Source organism: Quercus lobata, chromosome 11 (genome assembly GCF_001633185.2).
Source record: "Quercus lobata isolate SW786 chromosome 11, ValleyOak3.0 Primary Assembly, whole genome shotgun sequence".
Lineage (NCBI taxonomy): Eukaryota > Viridiplantae > Streptophyta > Magnoliopsida > Fagales > Fagaceae > Quercus > Quercus lobata.
In genome coordinates, this window is record NC_044914.1 from 51,827,287 (window position 1) to 51,846,412 (window position 19,126).

General features: G+C 41.0%; 2 protein-coding genes across 2 annotated transcripts; both read right to left on the reverse strand.

The window, feature by feature from the left end:
• Positions 1 to 1,901: 1,901 nt before the first annotated feature.
• LOC115967107 (probable (S)-N-methylcoclaurine 3'-hydroxylase isozyme 2) lies at positions 1,902 to 3,499 on the reverse strand. The gene is made up of 3 exons (XM_031086187.1): positions 2,977 to 3,499; positions 2,608 to 2,885; positions 1,902 to 2,507 (listed from the first exon to the last, which is right to left on the reverse strand). The coding sequence occupies exons 1-3, from the start codon at positions 3,497 to 3,499 to the stop codon at positions 1,902 to 1,904; spliced, it is 1,407 nt and encodes a 468-aa protein (XP_030942047.1).
• A 12,765-nt stretch (positions 3,500 to 16,264) lies between these two features.
• LOC115967108 lies at positions 16,265 to 16,957 on the reverse strand. The gene has a single exon (XM_031086188.1). The coding sequence runs from the start codon at positions 16,955 to 16,957 to the stop codon at positions 16,265 to 16,267; it is 693 nt and encodes a 230-aa protein (XP_030942048.1).
• Between the last annotated feature and the right edge of the window lie 2,169 nt (positions 16,958 to 19,126).

Consider the following 19,126-nt stretch of genomic DNA (forward strand, 5'->3'; position numbering starts at 1 on the left):
AAGAGGAGCATTTCCTTAAATAATTTCAGATATAAGGTATTTTGTTGAATATTTAAAAAAAAAAATGACAAAAGTCTATTTTCTCCCTCTTTTCAGAGTTCAAAAATACAGATTATTATTATTTTAGTATAAAGGGAAAGCAAATGTACGTAGAAAACGGTGAAGCTGGGTGCCATAATATATTCTTATTTTAGTATATGGCAATGATGGCATGGTGCAATTATCACTACATGGCTTTATTACACACTGATCCACTCCCTATTTTTTATTGACAAAACTAAGAATATTTATTGAGCGTCTTTACCATGTGCTTTATTTTTATTTATGATGACCAACCTTGAGATTTTTCATGTTGCAAAAAATGTCCTTTACATGGCTTAAGCCACCAAACTACCTCCCCTTTACGGAAATTAATTATTTAACATATATGCTATATTAAACTCTCAATTATTAGGGAATCTTTAAGGTGTTGTTTTAGCATTACTCATCGACCAGATTTCAAGACTATTTCTCCTATTGCATTCCTTCTTCAGTTCTTCTTTTATTTATTTATTCAAGTGGAATTGGGAAGGAAATGAAGAAACACTACTGAAGCCAAAGTGTCACCATTTCTGTAGGGCTCTCTGGGCATCAACGGCACTATTATCTCAAAACTGGAGCACAAAATGGGCTTCTGCCCTTTCCACAAAACTAATTAGCCTTTTACCCTTCTTCCCAAACTAAATAGGGAAATGCCCCTCTTTTGAAACTCGACTTTTTTAAAATCGAGTTAAACCCTATAGTGACGTTTTTAAGGACCTACAGTGACGTTTTTAAGGACCTATAGTGGCATTTCGTAACTTGATATTCACAAAATCGAGTTATAGGCAATTTTATTGCCTATAACTCGATTTTGTGAATATCAAGTTATAAAACGTCACTATAGGTTCTCCAAACGTCACTATAGATCCTTAAAAACGTCATTATAGGGCTTTAGATTTTTTTTTTTTTAACTCGATTTTAAGAAAGTCGAGTTTCAAAAGAGGAGCATTTCCCTATTTAGTATAGGAAGAAGGACAAAAAGCTAATTAGTTTTGTGGAAAAGGGCAAAAGCCCATTTTGTCCCAAAACTGGACAAAGGATTGATGTGTTTTTTTTTTAAAAAAAAAAAATAGCAATGATCACTACATGGCTCAACTTTGCGTCTTGCATTTCACTCCCAGTATTTCTTTATCTACAAATTAACCTAAGAATATTTTTTTCAGTGCCTTCATCATGGTGCTTTTTTTATTAATTATTAGTGCTGTTGTAATAGAAATAGATATAGGATGGATTGGGATTCACAATTTAAACTTTTCAAGAGATTCTAATCAAGAAACTATTCACTCCTTTTGTTGATCTATATATGTGATCCTCTTAACTAATACAAATAAATTATTCTGAGTCCGGTGCGAAGTAAGAAGAAATCAAGGTTTGCACGACTTGTCAAAAGTCCAAGGAAGTATCTATGTCTCAATTTTAAGTTAAGGGGAAAAAGAATCAATGAAATTTTTTTGTGGGCGGATAATTAGAGAGTGTCGGAATTTGAATCCTAAATATCTCAGTTTAAAACACTAAAAAATGTCAATCAATTGAATTACATGACACTTGTAAATCAATGACTTTCAAGACAAAGTAGAATATACAATAGTAGAGTTGGGCAAATTCTTACTTGAAGAATAACTATGAAAATTATTGTTGCAAGAACAGTTAGTAAAAACTAATTCTACACAATACATGATAGACAACTACTTAGTTTAAGGAGAATAATTGTCTTACACTCCCAATATTCACCATTCTAGCAATAATAGCACACAAAAAAAAAGTACATAAACACACTTATCTTAACATCTAATAGAACACAAGAGACGGTATACATACAACTATTTTCTTCCTTTAGGAATAAGTTGTAGGGGTTGCTTCTTCCGCAATGTTAGGGAGAAATGATCATTCATGTCTAGCTCAGTTGAATTCATATTGCCTGGAAGAAACCAATCAAATGAGTGAAGCAGTAATGCCAAAATAAATGGAACTTGCTTAATAGCCAAAGGTTGTCCGGGGCAAATTTTCCTTCCTGCTCCAAAAGGCATATAGTCAAAATTATTTCCCTTAATATCCAAGCATGAGTCAAGAAACCGCTCAGGTTTGAAGCTCAATGGATCATTCCAAATCATAGGATCTCGACCAATTGCCCATACGTTAACCAAAACTTGAGAGTTTTTAGGCACTGTATAGCCCATCACTTGGCATGTTTGCAAGGCACGGTGAGGAAGGAGTAGTGGTCCTGGAGGGTGCAATCTAAGCGTCTCTTTGACACAAGCTTCTAGGTAAGGAAGATGGGCTAAATGAGATTCTTTCACGATGTCTGTACCAATTCCACGTTCAAGTTCATCATGGAGTTTATCCATGGCATTTTGATTTTTCATCAGTTCTGCCATTGCCCATTCAATTACAATGCTAGTTGAGACCGTACCAGCCATAAGTAGCTCCTATACATGGGGACAAACATTTTTTTTATCACGTGAGAGTTTTAGAAATACATAGGTACAAAACCAAGCTTTGAGAGAGAGAGAGAGAGAGAGAGCATACCATAATCAATTGATTGATCTGATCATTTGTGTGCCCATCTTTAATCAAAGTATCCAAAACATCTCCATGAACTAAAATAGCACTCTCTTGCTTTTGTCTTTTTTTTATAATATCCTCCCAAATGGCAATAAAATTTTCAATTAATTTATCACGTTTCTTTTGTATACCTTGAAAATCCAATGCACCCAATATAGGATACAAATTTGATAAATCAGGAGTAATCATCAACTCTGCCATTTCATCTATAAATTTCCTTAACTCTTTGCCCATTCCTTTACCTTCAAAGTCCAAAAAGTTTATTGAAAATATCACATTACTCAAGATATTAGTAACAGTAATATACTGTCCCTCCAAGATTCACTATCTCACCTTCCTTAGAACCCAGAAAACTCACCAACTCCCTCACCTTCTTCTCTCTTATGTGTTTTTGAGATTCCAATACTTTGGCTGAAAAAAGGTCAGCTTTACAGATAGTCCTTAAGGACCTCCAATGATCGTTGCACTCAGGGGCACCTCCAATTGAGAAGTTGAGTTTTGGGTTTATGATTGGAGAGGCATGTGTAACATAGCGGCCTGACAATATTCGGTCATGGGTCTTAAGAATTTCGCTTGCTGCGGCTGGTGATGATGCAATGATGTTAAGTTGGGTGCCAAGCCGTAGAGACATGAGTGGACCATGGGTTCTAGCTAAGTTGGCAAGTATGGAATGGAGATCCCTTCCCATTTGGAAAATGTTTCCAACAATAGGCCATGCAAATGGACCTGGTGGGAGTGGTGGATTTTTAGACAGTTTGTGCTTGTAATAATAAAGATAAGAGAGAGTTGCTAGAAGGAGAAGGAGACTGAAGAAAAACAGGTAGTCAATCTCCCTCACTATTGCCTTTTGATCCATAGTTTTGGTGAGAAACTAAAGCTGTATATGGTAATTGTGAACTTTGTTATCGCTCAAAATTATAGGTGAGAAAGATCATTTTTATTAGGGTTTATTTATAAGTGAGAGAATCTGTTTGAGTTTGTTCTTTGTTGCTCCACATCCACTCGTTTTAGAAAGAAATGGCAATCGGGTGGGGCAGGGTAGGTTCGAAGGATGGAGTCTTCGCTCCCACCCCGCATAGTTTTGTCTTACCCCATTCCTGTCCCGTCTCACCCCGCATGACGAGGAAAATTTTTTTGCCTTATCCCCATCCCACCATGTAAAACTCTACTTCTTGTTAATTTGCCCACAACTATTGCAATTGTTTTCAATAAAACCTGTTTCGTTAATAAAAATATACTTGAAATTAAAAATAAACTTATCTCATCAAATCAAACTAATTTTTAGCAAAAATTGAATAATATTATTAAGTGTTTAACAAGACAATGTCACAACAAAAACAAAAATCTCATAATACAAAATCAATGATTCAATCGTATATAAATTTGTTTATAATAAAGACAAAAGAAAATGTTAAAATTGGTACCTTATTTCCAACTTTGCTAGAGAAAAAAAAAAAAAAGAGGTAAAAATCCTTGTTGGATAAAATAAAATAATTTAATGATATGTTTGTTTAAATAGTAGGGTTTTAGGGTATGAAAAAATTTACAATTTAACCTTTATCAATGCGGGGCAAGGCGGGGCGAGGTGGGTCTAAAAAGTCTAAACCTATCCCTGTCCCACCCCATGGTGCGGGCTAAAATCTTACCCCATCCTCGTCCCATGACCTTTGTGGGACGGGAGAAATTCACGTAAGGTGAAGGGGGGAGGGGCGGGACAAAATTATCATCCCTAGTTTTAGATGAAAATATTGAATTATTGATTGCATAGTGTCAATTGAATACTTGATTGAAGGACCCCTCTCATTTATCAATTGATTATTGTAAAAAATGAATAGCTATCATGTTTTCTTTTGTGGATCATGAACCTGATCTTGGGGCCCAGAAAAAAGTTTCAAAGACTAATTTATATTAGTTAATATCTAATGACTAATGTCGATTAGTTTTAAGTGTAAACAACAACAAAATTAAAAAAATGATCATAAAGTTGATTGAGCAACAACCTATGGAGTATGGACCCCAATAATGCAGTATTGTGGTATTTCCATGTCGAAATATAAAGAAACTTATATGTGATTATCAATTCAATTTCTTTAACATGTTGAAGTTGACATTGGTTAAATAAAGATACACTACAAAAAAACTGGACCTATTGTGGCGTTTGTGAAATGCCACTATATGAATATTGAATTATTGATTGCATAGTGTCAATTGAATAATTGACTGAAGGACCCCTCTCATTTATCAATTGATTATTGTAAAAAATGAATAGCTATCATGTTTTCTTTTGTGGATCATGAACCTGATCTTGGGGCCCAGAAAAAAGTTTCAAAGACTAATTTATATTAGTTAGTATCTAATGACTAATGTCGATTAGTTTTAAGTGTAAACAACAACAAAATTAAAAAAATGATCATAAAGTTGATTGAGCAACAACCTATGGAGTATGGACCCCAATAATGCAGTATTGTGGTATTTCCATGACGAAATATAAAGAAACTTATATGTGATTATCAATTCAATTTCTTTAACATGTTGAAGTCGACATTGGTTAAATAAAGATACACTACAAAAAACTGGACCTATTGTGGCATTTGTGAAATGCCACTATAGGTACTAAAAACGCCACTATAGGCCCATTTGGGCTATAGCAACGTTTGCTATAGTAGCGTTTACAAACTCTACTATTGTACTGTCACTATAAGTCTACCCTATAGTGGCATCTCTAAAAGCCACCATAGACCAATTTTTTTTTTTTTTTTTAAAAAAAAAAGGCAAACACCACTATGGACTTGCCAAGTCATTTTTTTGGCATCACCATTTTTTGGACTTTGTGTGTGGTTTAGATGGTCGTAACTTTTTTTTTTCTTCACCTATAGTGGCGTTTATGAAACACCACTATAGCACAATTAAAAAAATTAAAAAAAAAGGGGCCTATAGTGGCATTGACAAACGCCACTATAGGTCTTTTTCCTCCTCTAGCCCTTATTAAATAAAAAACCAAAAAAAAAAAAAAAAAAAAAAAACTGAAATAAAAATTTCCTATAGTGGCGTAACTGTCACTATAGGTCCTTTTTACCTTTTTTTATTATTATTTTTTTAAAGACCTATAGCAGTGTATGTAAGACCAGGACAAACGCCACTATAGGACTCCCTAAACACAATTATATATATCTCTATAGCAGCGTTTATAGAAAACACCACTTATAGGCCCAGTTTTTTGTAATGATAATATGATTAGTTTATGATCATGGGACCAGAGAAACTTAAAGTTTCTTTAATTTATATCATAATATTGTGGAGTAGTTGGTGTGTGTATATACATAAAGGGTTTTTTTTTTTTTTTCTTAAGACCCTGACAAATCTCGGTCATGGGTCTTTAGAACTTCTCTTGCTGCATCTGGCGATGATGCAATGATAGTAACTTGGTTGCCAAACCGTAGAGACATGAGGGGGCCATGGATTCTAGCTAAGTTGGATAGCATGGAATGGAGCTGCCTTCCCATTTGGAAAAAGTTCCCTACCATAGGCCATGCAAATGCAGGGGCAGAGCTGGGGAAGGTCGAGAGGGGCAGTCCAAAAAATACCCTTAGTTATTATAGCTAATACTTATTAAATACTCCTAGTTGCTTACCTTTTGTTTTTGGCTTTATTAAATGGCACTCTATTTCTTTTCTTCTTCTTTTTTTGATGGGAAGTAAATTAATTTTATTCATGAAGAAGATAAATACAAAGCATCTTGAATCGCAATGGATTCAATAATGGGTGGACTTTCCTCTATCCAAGTTACAAAATTATCAATTCCTTTGGCGTGCTTTGCCAAAATATGTGCTGGTTTGTTTCCTTGTCTCTTCACATGTTAGAGATGACTTTGTCTAAAATCCTGCAGTCTATGCTGAACATCCACAATAAGGTTGACAATAGCAACAGGGGGTGTGGTGGAGCCATTGAGAGCTTCAGAGATAGTGCTACACTCTATTTCATTGATCTTGAAACAAAGCACAATTCCTAAATGAACCATTGAGGAACCTTGAGTCCTCCACTAGCCTACCTTGTACTGAATTTTTTAGTTTGTCCCTACCATATTATAATTTGAACCTTTTATGGGCCTACATTAATCAAAATAATAGAAATTCACATATATTACACTCAATCTTTATCTAACTACTAATAGTTTCATTCATAACTTGAGTTTTGGCTCTAAAAAAAATTAAAAATAGATCATTCATGTGAGAAATATCTCAATAGATAAATACAATATTATGAGTAAGTGTTTTTTTTTTTTGGGTATAATTACATTAAATATCACTTAGTATTTAAATAAATTTCTTTTAATTTTTCAAATTGGTCTTGAATATTATATATTCACATAATGTGTGTAAGTACGTGTAAGTACGTGTATCATATATAAATTTTGCCCCCTCTCTACTTAAATCCAGCTCCACCACTGTGAAAATGGACTGGTGGGAGTGGTGGAGTTTTAGAGAATATGTGTTTGAAGTAAAGATAGAAGAACGGTATTAGAAGGAGGAGACTGAAGAAGACCTTTAGATCCATAGTTTTGATGAGATAAGCTAAAGCTGTATTGCATTTGTGAACTTGTAATTAAGTTGTAACCCTAATTTATAGAGTGAGAAAATCATGTTTTACGGTTTGATTTATTCTAAATATAATCCACATGTTACTAATGTTGTAAATAAAGATTCGATTATGATCTTTGGGCTCAAAGAAAAGTTTCAAAGGCTATTTTATATCATATAATTGTGATTTTTTTATATAAAAAAAGTCCCTTTCGTACGTGGATCCTTACCCCGCATTTCTACCTAGATTTTTTATTTAATTTTTATTCCTATTTATGGTTTCAATCAAAAGAATCATAGTGTTGATTGAGAAACAACCAATGGACCCCATGTCGAAATATACAGAAGTGATGATGCCGTGAAATCACCAGTGAGCCGCACAGTCCACGCTCGCCGCAACTAGCAACCTGCAAAGAAAAAGAAAGTGATCTCGCCGTGGGCATCGGTGTGGTGCTGACCAAATACCCTCCGACGATCAAGTTAGTATTGTTCTCCACTCTAGAGTGCTAGAAAGGGTGTTTTTTTTGTACCTTGATTTGCGAGAGTATTCAAGCTTTTATAGTAGAAGAAGGTCGGCTTTTCCTCTTTAGACTAGAAGTCTTTTCCTTGTAGAACTCTGAAATCCCCAACGTGATGGGCAAACATTTCCTTGTAGAACGAGTCTCCTCATTAAGGCGGATCTTCTAGAATTGCCCTAGTGCGTGTGTATCAAGTATTTTAAGCGGGACTAAGCCATGGGCCTCTGCTTAATGTCGGCCCATGATCACGAATCCGTCAGGCCCACATGTTGCACAATTTTTTACCCATCAATTGCCCCCTTCACCCTATGGTCCGTCAATGTTTTTAATGGACAGATTATTAGGGTGACGGTTGTAAAAATTGTGGGGATGACGACTATAATTCATGATGATGACAGTTCCAAATGGATAAACCCGTCAACTGAAGATTTATAAAGTTGATGGTTCCATGAAGGGTACAACCTGTTGACGTGAGCTGACAGGTTGTCAGCATTTATTGGGTATGCCACGTGTCAATATCTGATTGGGCTTTGTATCGGATCGAAGCGTCGCTTCGTCTTCCGTGCATTTCCCATATATATAAAGCGCATCACTCTTCCATTTCTACTATTTTCAACCAAGAATCGTTTGTCAGAGCGAACTCGTCACCCTTGCCAGAGAACTCCGTCGAGGACTTGTATCCATAGAACACACCAACCGTCAACTTTCCTCTACCAAGTGCGGTAAGTACTTGCTTCAATATCATAGTCAAGTTACATTTCCGCCCTTGCATTTTTGTTAGGCTTATTACACCCGTCAATACTTTCAAACCCGTCAGTCTTAGGTTTGACCATCGATTGTAGGAAATGTTTAGTGCGTCAAGTAACCAGTCGGTGGTTCGTGACGGGACGGAATACGAGGATGTATGCCCGTCCGGTCATAAAGACCAAGAGAGTCCCGGCGAAGATAGGAGTTCATCTGCCTCCTCTTCGTCATCCACAAATGAGGATGTGGAGATAGTTGAAATAGAGGGTTCTGATGACGGCGGGAATCAAGCACTGGAGTCCGTTGTAGGTGCTGATGGACTAAGGCAGTTCATCATGTTACCAGAGTGGACAGTGCATAGGTTCACATCCGTCATCAGGGAGAGACATTTTAGTACTTTTAGAACCAACTTCCAGATTCCGGATTACATTTCCATCCGTCTACCCTATGTGTTGGAGAAGTGTTACTACGAAGGGGTAGAAGGTGTTGGAGTATACGAGCAGGTGTTAAAGGCAGGACTTCGGTTCCCACTCTCTACACTTCATAGGGAACTCTTGCACTATCTGGGGTTGTCCGTCACCCAGATTTCTCCGAATGCCTGGAGGGTCTTCATGGCAATGGAGATTCTTTATGGTGCAATGTCAAATGGAGAAAGGAGATTGACGGTCCGTGAGTTTCTTCACTGTTACCATCCCGACGAGATTGATAGATCAAGGGGGATGTATAGTTTTGCTAGTCGGAGCCCCTTGTTGAAGGTGATCTTTGAGACCCTAGACTCAAATAGAGACTGGAAGAGTCGTTACTTCTTCCTGGAGGGTGACAGATGGATGAACCATCCAGGGGAGACGGAGTACATGCCTGTTGACACAACCTGGGGAGTGATAAATCAATCGTGTATGCATCTGTCCCATTTTCATAATACTTTTCATACCCGTCCATTTTTATGTGCATATTTTGATCGTCCATCTCTGCAGGTAGACGGCGCCCGCAAGTTAGCCTTGAGGAATTCAGTTTCCTTGAAAAGATTTGCAGAAAAACTAAGCCGGAGGAAAGGACCTGGGCTAAGTTGGTGAACCCGAAGACCATACATTGGTACTGTGACGGTCTTGAGCCCACCCAAGAGGCAATTAGATACGACGAGCGAGTGCATAGACGTAAGCCCGTCGATTTTACTTTGCCGTTGACTTAACTGTATTTAGTTTAATTTCATCCGTCATTTTTGCAGAGATGGAAGACGCAAAAAGGAGAGCTTTGATTAAATCTCAAGCCATCAAAAAGAAGGAATCCGGCGAGGTGGTACCAAAGGGGTCGGCTCCAGCCTCGAAGAGGAAGCCGTCATCAAAATCTGACCGTCCGTTTAAACAACCCAAGATCTCTCTTGAACCAGTCGTTGGCTTGATGGCTGAGGGTGTCAAGACCGTCACCCCAGCTAAGCATGGGACGGGTAAGGGTTTTATGAAGGCCCCGGACTCCAAACAAGAGAGACCTCCTCCGCTCCTCCGCGACGACTCCAAGTTTGCTTTGGAGAAACTGACGTCTATTATCACGGCAGAGGACTATGAAGACTTAAGGAACCACTCGACGGAAGCTATGGGAGAGACGGGCCTCTTCGCCGTTGCTCAAGTAAGTTTTGCCCATCGATTATTATTATTTTTTTTTTTATTTTTTTTTTAATACGTGACGGGCTCTCTTGTCGTTTTGCAGTCGTTGGTCATGATGAAGGGATTATTGGATCGGTGTCTTAACCGTGAAAATGCTTTGGACCGGGTGCGTGCAAAGGCGGAACAGACGGAGGAAGAGCTTGGTCAACTCCATAAATGGAAGTCCAACATGGAGAAGAAGCTGGAGCTCTCTGAGCAAGCAAGGAAAGAGCTGGAGCAGAAGACGGACAAGGCGTCGTCGGTCTTAGAGAAGAAGGAGAAGAAAATTAAAGCTTTGAAGGAAGAGATCCGTCTTGCTAAAGAAGTAGCTGTCCAGGAGTACCGTGACTCAGACTCCTTGTTGAGCGAGCTGGCGGACTCTTTTCTGCAAGGCTTTGACGACTCGCTTCGTCAGATCAAGAAGGTCTATCCCGAGCTGGATGTGTCAATGATCAAAGTTGATGACCAAGGCCAGACCTCTGCTATTCTCGTTGCTTCCGAAAATACGGAGGACCTCTTCGGAGACGAAACAGCTCAGGGTGACGGAGAATCAGCTATGCCAAAGGAGGTTCCTGCTGCCGACCCTAAGAAAGTTGATTGATCCCTTGTAATTTTTCTATTTTGAGGAGTGTTTGTCCCTTTTTGTATGTTTTGAGCAGTTTGAGGACGGTTTGCTTTATGTTTAGCTTTTATATTTGAACAATGTTCTTTTTTGATAATACATTTATGCATATTTTTGTTTTTGATTGAGTATTTGCATCCGTGAGGATTTTTCTCTCCCTCTTTCTGTATGTTAAGTGTTAATTTGGACAAACTGGTCTTTTGGGGGGTCCATCCGATCTATGAATACGTGAACGGGTCGCATCTGTTTTTTGATCCGTCCACTTTGTTGAAGAGCTTTTATCTCACTTCTAGTCGGACCCGTCTATTTAGGTGGACTGATGGATATGTTATCCGTCCACTTGGTGGTTTACCTTTAATATGGTCGTCCATTTCGTGGGCTCGTAAAAATTTTAGCCGTTTCTGTGGTCCGTCCACTTTGTGGGCAGCTCTTCATCGTCGTGGTTGTCCGTCCACTTTGTGGGCATTATAGAACCACCCGTTTTATGAGCATAAATTATTTCAACCGTTTTTGTGGTCCGTCCACTTTTGTGGACAGCTTTTTATCGAGTTGGTGATCCGTCCACTTAGTGGCGGTTACATCACCTCTTCTTTTAGGAAAATACCGTCCAATTTGTGGACTTGTTTCACCGTCACGGTGATCCGTCCGCTTTGCGGACAGTCCTTTTATCGTCGTGATGATCCGTCCACTTTGTGGCGGTTATACCGTCCAATTTATGGACTAATAAAATATTCTCACCGTTTTGATTATCCGTCCACTTTGTGGCGGTTATACCGCCCAATTTATGGACTTGTAAAATATTTTCACCGTTTTGGTGGTCCGTCCACTTTGTGGACAGTTCTTTCCCCGTCGTGGTGATCCATCCACTTTGTAGCGGTTATACCGTCCAATTTATGGACTTATAAAATATTTTCACCTTTTTGGTGATCCGTCCATTTTGTGGACAGTTCTCTTACCGTCATAGTGATCCGTCCACTTTGTGGCGGTTATACCGTCCAATTTATGGACTTATAAAATATTTTCACCTTTTTGGTGATCCGTCCATTTTGTGGACAGTTCTTTTACCGTCATAGTGATCCGTCCACTTTGTGGCGGTTATACCGTCCAGTTTATGGACTTGTAAAATATTTTCACCTTTTTGGTGATCCGTCCACTTTGTGGACAGTTCTTTTATTGTCGTGGTGATCCGTCCACTTTGTGGCGGTTACACCGTCCAATTTATGGACTTGTAAAATATTTTCACATTTTTGGTAATCCGTCCATTTTGTGGACAGTTCTTTTACCGTCGTAGTGATCCGTCCACTTTGTGGCGGTTATACCGTCCAGTTTATGGACTTGTAAAATATTTTCACCTTTTTGGTGATCCGTCCACTTTGTGGACATTTTCTTTGTAGCATATCCACATCCATAAAAAATTAAATTGTCTGTGAATCACTTAAATAAACGAATAAAAAAAACAAGTGCCTGCCCCCTAGGGCTTAAAAGGGCACAAAAAGATTGTATCAAAAGTAGGAAAAAGCGTAGTAAAAGTTAACAGAAAAATAAATAGGGGAAAATGAAAGTCTTTCTCCATGGGTGCTGTAGCTTTCGTCCCTCCAACGTCTCGAGGTGGTAGGTGCCCTTCCTTTGCCATGACGTGATCCTGTAGGGTCCTTCCCAGTTGGGGCCGAGTTTCCCTTGCGAGGAATCTCTGGCGGCACCCATTACTTTCCGCAGCACTAGGTTCCCGACCCCGAAGTCCCTGCGCCTTACTTTGTTGTTGTAATGTCTCGCCATGAGATTCTAATAGCATGCTAGCCTTTGCTCGGCCGTCGCTCTAACTTCGTCCAGTAGATCAAGTTGGAGGCGCATAGCTTCTTTGTTTCCATCTTCGTCGTAGCTCTCCACCCGGTAGCTGGTGAGTCCCACTTCTGCAGGGATGACAGCTTCTGTCCCATACGCAAGTCAGAAAGGTGTTTCTCCAGTGGGTGTTCTTGCTGTGGTCCGGTATGCCCATAGGACGCTAGGTAGTTCGTCTGGCCATAAGCCTTTTGCTCCTTCAAGACGGGTCTTGATTATCTTGAGTAGGGACCGGTTTGTGACCTCTACCTGCCCGTTCGCCTGTGGGTGTGCGGGTGACGAGTAATGATTCCTGATCCCTAGTTCTGCGCAGAAGTCTCTGAAAGTATTGTTGTCGAACTGTTTGCCGTTGTCAGAGACCAGTACCCTGGGTATCCCGTACCTGCATATGATGTTTCTCCAGACAAAACTTCGGATATTTTTCTCCGTAATGGTGGCTAAAGCTTCCGCCTCGACCCACTTGGTGAAGTAGTCTATGCTGATGACCAAGAATTTTAACTGCCTGACTGCTGTAGGAAAGGGGCCCATAATGTCGAGTCCCCATTGTGCAAACGGCCAGGGTGCCGTCATAGGTGTCAGCTCTTCGGACGGCTGCCTGATGAAGTTGCTGAACCTCTGGCATTTGTCGCAACATTGGACATAGGTTTACGCGTCCTTCATCATTGTAGGCCAGTAGTACCCTGCACGGATCAGTTTATGTACCAGTGATCACGCCCCTGAGTGGTTTCTGCAGATACCCTCGTGCACCTCTTTCATTACATAATTCGCCTCTTCTTTGCACAAACACCTCAGGTATGGTCGGGAAAAACCTCTTTTATATAGGATGTCTTTTATCAGCACGAATCGTGAAGCCTGGACCTTCAATTTTCTGGCGGCACCTTTCTCGTTCGGTAATACCCCGGCCTTTAGGTAGGCGATTAACGGCGCAGTCTAATCACACTCAGAGTCCCCAACCTGCATGTTGGTTTCGTTATCGATTAATGAGGATGTTTGCACGAACGACAATACCTGTTCGGGGACCACTACGAACTCGGCTGATGCAGACTTTGCCAGTTGGTCTGCCCACCCGTTCTCTTCCCGTGGGATTTGAACGAATTCGACTTCAATGCTGCTGATTCGGTACTTCACTTCTTCTAAGTATTTCTTCATTCTATCGTTTTTGCATTCGTAGTCGCCATTGATCTGACTTGTTACAACTTGCGAATCGCAATGGACAATTACGTTCTCCGCTCCCGCGGCCTTTGCGAGGTCTAGTCCTGCTACCAAGGCCTCATACTCTACCTCGTTGTTGGTTATTGGAAAGTCCAGGCGGATCATGCATCGTATCGTGTCTCCCCGCGGAGTTTTTATTACGACTCCAGCTCCTCCGGCTCGCCTGTTTGAGGACCCGTCTGTGTAGATTTTCCACTGTTCCCTATCTTCTTCCAATCGGTCCTCCCCGAGTGTAAATTCGGCTATGAAGTCAGCAACTGCCTATCCTTTCATCGCCGTCTGTGGGCGGTATTGGATATCGAACTCGCTTAGCTCTATTGCCCACAAGGCCATTCTTCCCGCTGCCTCTGGGCTGTTCATAGCTTTCCTTAGTGGTTTGTCTGTTAAGACAATGATTGTGTGTGCCTGGAAATACGGCTTAAGTCTCCGTGCAGCTATTACTAGCGCAAAAGCCCACTTCTCCATCTGGGGGTACCTCTCCTCTGCACCACGGAGTGCACGGCTGGTAAAATAGACAGGTTTTTGTATCCCTTCCTCCTCCCTTACTAAAGCTGCGCTTACTACGGCATGTGAGACTGCTAAGTAAAGGTAGAGTTCTTCACCTTGCACGGATGGACTGAGTAATGGAGGAGATGAGAGATATGCTTTTAAATCGTTGAAGGCCGCTTGGCATTCATCCGTCCACTCAAATGACTTTCTTAGGGTTCGGAAGAATGGTAAGCACCTATCCGTCGCCCTTGAGACGAATCTGTTTAGGGCCGCGATCTTTCCATTTAGACTCTGGACTTCCTTGACCGTCCTCGGGGGTTCTAACTCCATAATGGCCCGTACCTTCTTCGGGTTAACTTCTATTCCTCTCTGGGACACCATAAAACCCAGGAATTTTCCCGCCGTGACCCCGAACGCGCACTTGCTCGGATTTAGCTTCATGTTGAATGACCGAAGTGTGTTAAACATTTCACGGAGGTCGTCTAGATGATCTTTTTCGCGCAGACTTTTGACTAACATGTCGTCAACGTAAACCTGAACATTCCTGCCTATTTGATGTGCAAACATCTTGTTCATTAGCCTCTGGTACGTTACTCCAGCGTTTTTAAGTCCGAAGGGCATTACCTTGTAGTAGAATAATCCCTGACTGGTGACGAAGGAGGTTTTTTCTTGATCAGATACGTCCATCCGGATTTGGTTGTAGCCCGAGAAGGCGTCCATGAAGCTTAGGAGCTGATGTCTTGCAGTTGAATCCACCAGGGTATCTATCCGTGGAAGCGGGTAGCTGTCTTTGGGGCAAGCTCTGTTGAGGTCCGTGAAGTCCACACACATCCGCCAATTCCCGTTTGCCTTCTTCACCATAACGACGTTCGCCAGCCAATCGGGATAATACACCTCTCTGATGAAACCCGCCCCCAGTAGCTTCTGAACTTCCTCGGCTATGGCCTTATCCCGCTCCTGGGTGAAGGCTCGTTTCTTTTGCCTGACTGGAGGAAAGGAGGGTGACACGTTCAACTTGTGGACCATGACTGATGGGTCGATACCTGGCATGTCTTCATGGTTCCAAGCGAACACGTCTTGGTTACTTTTTAGGAAAGTCGTGATCGTCTGTCGCACCGGCCAACTGGCTAGTGTGCCTATTTTAGTTGTCCGTTCAGGCCGTGCGTCATCCAGTCTAACTTCTTCTAGCTCTTCAACTGGCTCTGCCGTTACTTTCTGTTTCCCGATTCACATTGTCTGCTATTGATCCTCCATTTCTATCATGGCAATATAGCACTCTCGGGCAGCAACTTGATTTCACCGCAGCTCTCCTACCCCGTACTCCGTCGGGAATTTAATCATTAGGTGGTACGTGGAAGTTACCGCCTTCCAGGAATTGAGTGTTAGTCGGCCAAGGATGGCGTTATAGGCGGACGAGCAGTCAACTACGAGAAATGTTACTTCCTTGGTGATTTGCTGAGGATAGTCACCTGCTGTCACTGTTAGAGTTATTGCGCCCAAAGGGAATATCTTTGCGCCCCCCAAATCCCACGAGTGGGGCATTCATTGGAGACAATAGTTCCTTGTCAATTCTCATCTGCTGGAATGCTGGATAGTACAGGATGTCCGCTGAGCTACCGTTGTCGACAAGCACCCGATGCATATTATAATCCCCAATCTGCAGGCTGACCACAAGAGCATCGTCATGAGGATGGTGAAGTCTCCGAGCATCATCCTCTGAAAAATGTATGACGGGGTTACCTATTCGTGGCATCTTCGGTACGGATCCTGTGAGTTGGACGCTATGGACCGTCCTAAGGTAGGTTTTGCGGCCTTTTTTGGAAGACCCGGCTGCAACTGTGCCCTCTATTATCATCCGATGTCCCCTATTGGTGGTCTGGGGCGCTCATTCTCCCGTCGTGGGGTCTGTTCTTCCGATTTGTCGGTCTTTTCCCTGCTGACGAACCTTTGTAACTTTCCCTGTCTGATCAGTGCCTCAATCTACTGCTTCAAGTCATAGCAGTTGGCAGTGTCATGCCCGTGATCCCGGTGAAAGCGACAATACTTGTCCCTTGGTCTTTTGTTGGGATCTCCTTTCAACTTCCCTGGGAATGTCAGTGCTCCTTCATCTTTGATTTGCATCAGTACTTGGCCGATTGGGGCGGTAAATGGTGTGAAATTGGTGAATCTTCCCGTGGGGGGTCTGAAACGCCTTTCATCACGCTGATCCCCGGTTCTAGCGACCTTTCGCCCCCTATCTTGCCGCATATCCTCCTGTCTCTCCCTCTTCTTAGGTTTCTCTTCGCGGGCCAACAGTGCGTCTTCCGCATTCATATACTTGGTAGCCCTGTAGAGTACATCCGCCATGGTCTTCGGGTCGTTCTTGTACAAGGAAAACAAGAACTTCCCCTTCCGCAGCCCGCTTGTAAACGCGGCTACCAGTATCTTATCATCCGCTTCATCGATCGAAAGGGCTTCTTTGTTGAAACGGGTTATGTAGGCTCGCAACGTCTCGTCTTCTCGCTGCTTTATGCTCATCAAGCACGCGGTGGACCTCTTGTACCGATGTCTGCCAATGAAGTAGGAGGTGAACTGGGCGCTCAACTCCTTGAAAGTATTGATTGAGTTTGGTGTCAGTCTGCTGAACCAGACCCTCGCAGGTCCCTTCAGTGTGGTCGGGAACGCCCTGCACATGATCTCGTCAGGTACCCCCTAAAGGTGCATCAGGGTCTTGAAGGTCTCTAGATGATCAAGAGGGTCCTTGACCCCGTCGTAACTTTCGATATGAGGCATTCGGAACTTTGGTGGCAAGGGGGATGAGTTAACGGACGCCGTGAATGGTGAGTCGGTCCTGTTCACTAAATCGTCGAGGTCGGAGGATACCCGCCCCTTGAGGGCATTCATCATGACCTCCATCTGCTCCTTCATCGCCTGCATCTCCGCGATGATAGGTGGGGGAGTAAGATCCGTGAGAGACGGAAGGCTTTCGTTTTGCCGCTCCTGTCGGCTTGGGATGTTGCTGTCCTCTGGATTCTCCCGCTCCCTCCGCTTGGCACTGTCACCTTCCTGGTTTCGTTCCTGAGGATTAGGTCCTACATCCCTTTGACGTAGCTGTTCCTCCAAATCATGATTTTGCTTTGTGAGTCATTCGACCGCCGTCATGAGGGTATGGACCTGCCTTTCCAGTACCGTAGATCTTAGCGGTTCGTCTCCTTGGGCGTTGCTGGTGGTGGCCATTGAACGAGTGAGTACCATGCAACTCTTACGTCTGGGAGGCGATAATCTTTTTCGTGTTTCCCACAGACGGCGCCAACTGATGATACCGTGAAATCACCAGTGAGCCGCACAGTCCACGCTCGCCGCAACTAGCAACCTGCAAAGAAAAAGAAAGTGATCTCGCCGTGGGCACCGGTGTGGTGCCGACCAAATACCCTCCGACGATCAAGTTAGTATTGTTCTCCACTCTAGAGTGCTAGAGAGGGTGTTTTTTTTGTACCTTGATTTGCGAGAGTATTCAAGCTTTTATAGTAGAAGAAGGTCGACTTTTCCTCTTTGGACTAGAAGTCTTTTCCTTATAGAACTCTGAAATCCCCAATGTGATGGGCAAACATTTCCTTGTAGAGCGAGTCTCCTCATTAAGGCAGATCTTTTAGAATTGCCCTAGTGCGTGTGTATTAAGTATTTTAAGCGGAACTAAGCCTTAGGCCTCTGTTTAATGTCGGCCCATGATCACGAATCCGTCAGGCCCACATGTTGCACAATTTTTTACCCATCAAGAAGCTTCTTGAGACAATGTTCAATTTGAACAAAAATTTTGTGTGTCTCACGTTTATGTCAAGTGCATTATAAAGTCTAAAAGCATTATCTTTTTGCCTTTATGTGGTGAACACTTTCGATTCTATCACAATATTTTTCACGAAATCTAATTTTACCTTATTGCTTTTGGCCTTTAGCAACATTTTTCATGAGCTAGGATAGTAATTAATTTATCCCTAAGAAAATTAAGTTTCTTCTTAACAACATTTTTGGAAGAATCATGATGTCCACCCCAATGTTAGATTAGGCACCTTTCAATTGAAATTAAATCAGACATTAGATGCTCTAAATAAAGAATCATCGGTGGCAATTGAGCTACATAATTTTTTAATTCTTGCTTGAGGCTAATCAAAAAATTAGTTATAACTAATTTTCTTATTGTAATAAATTTTGTTTTATAAATTATAGAGAACCATTTTTTTTCTCCATTATTATACAATATTCATTTTATATTATTTTTCTATTGTCGGTATAGCTTCAAGGAAACTCATGTGCAAGCACAACTCAAAAAATCTTATTCCGATTGAAATAATGCATTAACTCATTATTTTATATTTATTCTTCATAAAATAATATTTTATGTCTCCCTTTTTTTATTAGTTATGGGTAATTAGTATCAAATATAATTATATATGGAATTGTCCATATCATTTTTATAATTTTATGAAGTTGCAGTAATTTTGTTCTATATCATGTTTATGTTATTGGAGTTTGATGGTGGTGGTCGGTGGGTTTAAACGCTCAGTGAAAAAAAAAAAAAAAAAAAAAAAAAAAAAAGGTCTTATCATACTAATAGAATTTTATCAAGCTTTTTAGCTATTATACCTGCAAAATAAAGGGATTTTACATAGTTTGCCAACAAGATATTTTTAAGATATTTAAATGAATACAAAAAAAAAAAAAAAAAAAAAACAACAACGTTACAAGTGTTATTTCACATGATTATCCGTTTAGCTTTAGTGGGTTTTAGTTAGCTCAACTAGTAAAATCTTTAATAATTAAAATAAGAGATCTGAGATTCAATCTCCGCTTACACCAAAAATCGAT

Coding starts and splice junctions, on each gene's coding strand:
- LOC115967108 (XM_031086188.1), bottom strand. CDS start 16,957: ATGTGCAGGGCGTTCCCGACCACACTGAAGGGACCTGCGAGGGTCTGG.
- LOC115967107 (XM_031086187.1), bottom strand. CDS start 3,499: ATGGATCAAAAGGCAATAGTGAGGGAGATTGACTACCTGTTTTTCTTC. Junction 2,886..2,976: donor TTTTCTGGGTTCTAAGGAAG/GTGAGATAGTGA, acceptor TGGACTTTGAAG/GTAAAGGAATGGGCAAAGAG. Junction 2,508..2,607: donor AGATCAATCAATTGATTATG/GTATGCTCTCTC, acceptor CCCCATGTATAG/GAGCTACTTATGGCTGGTAC.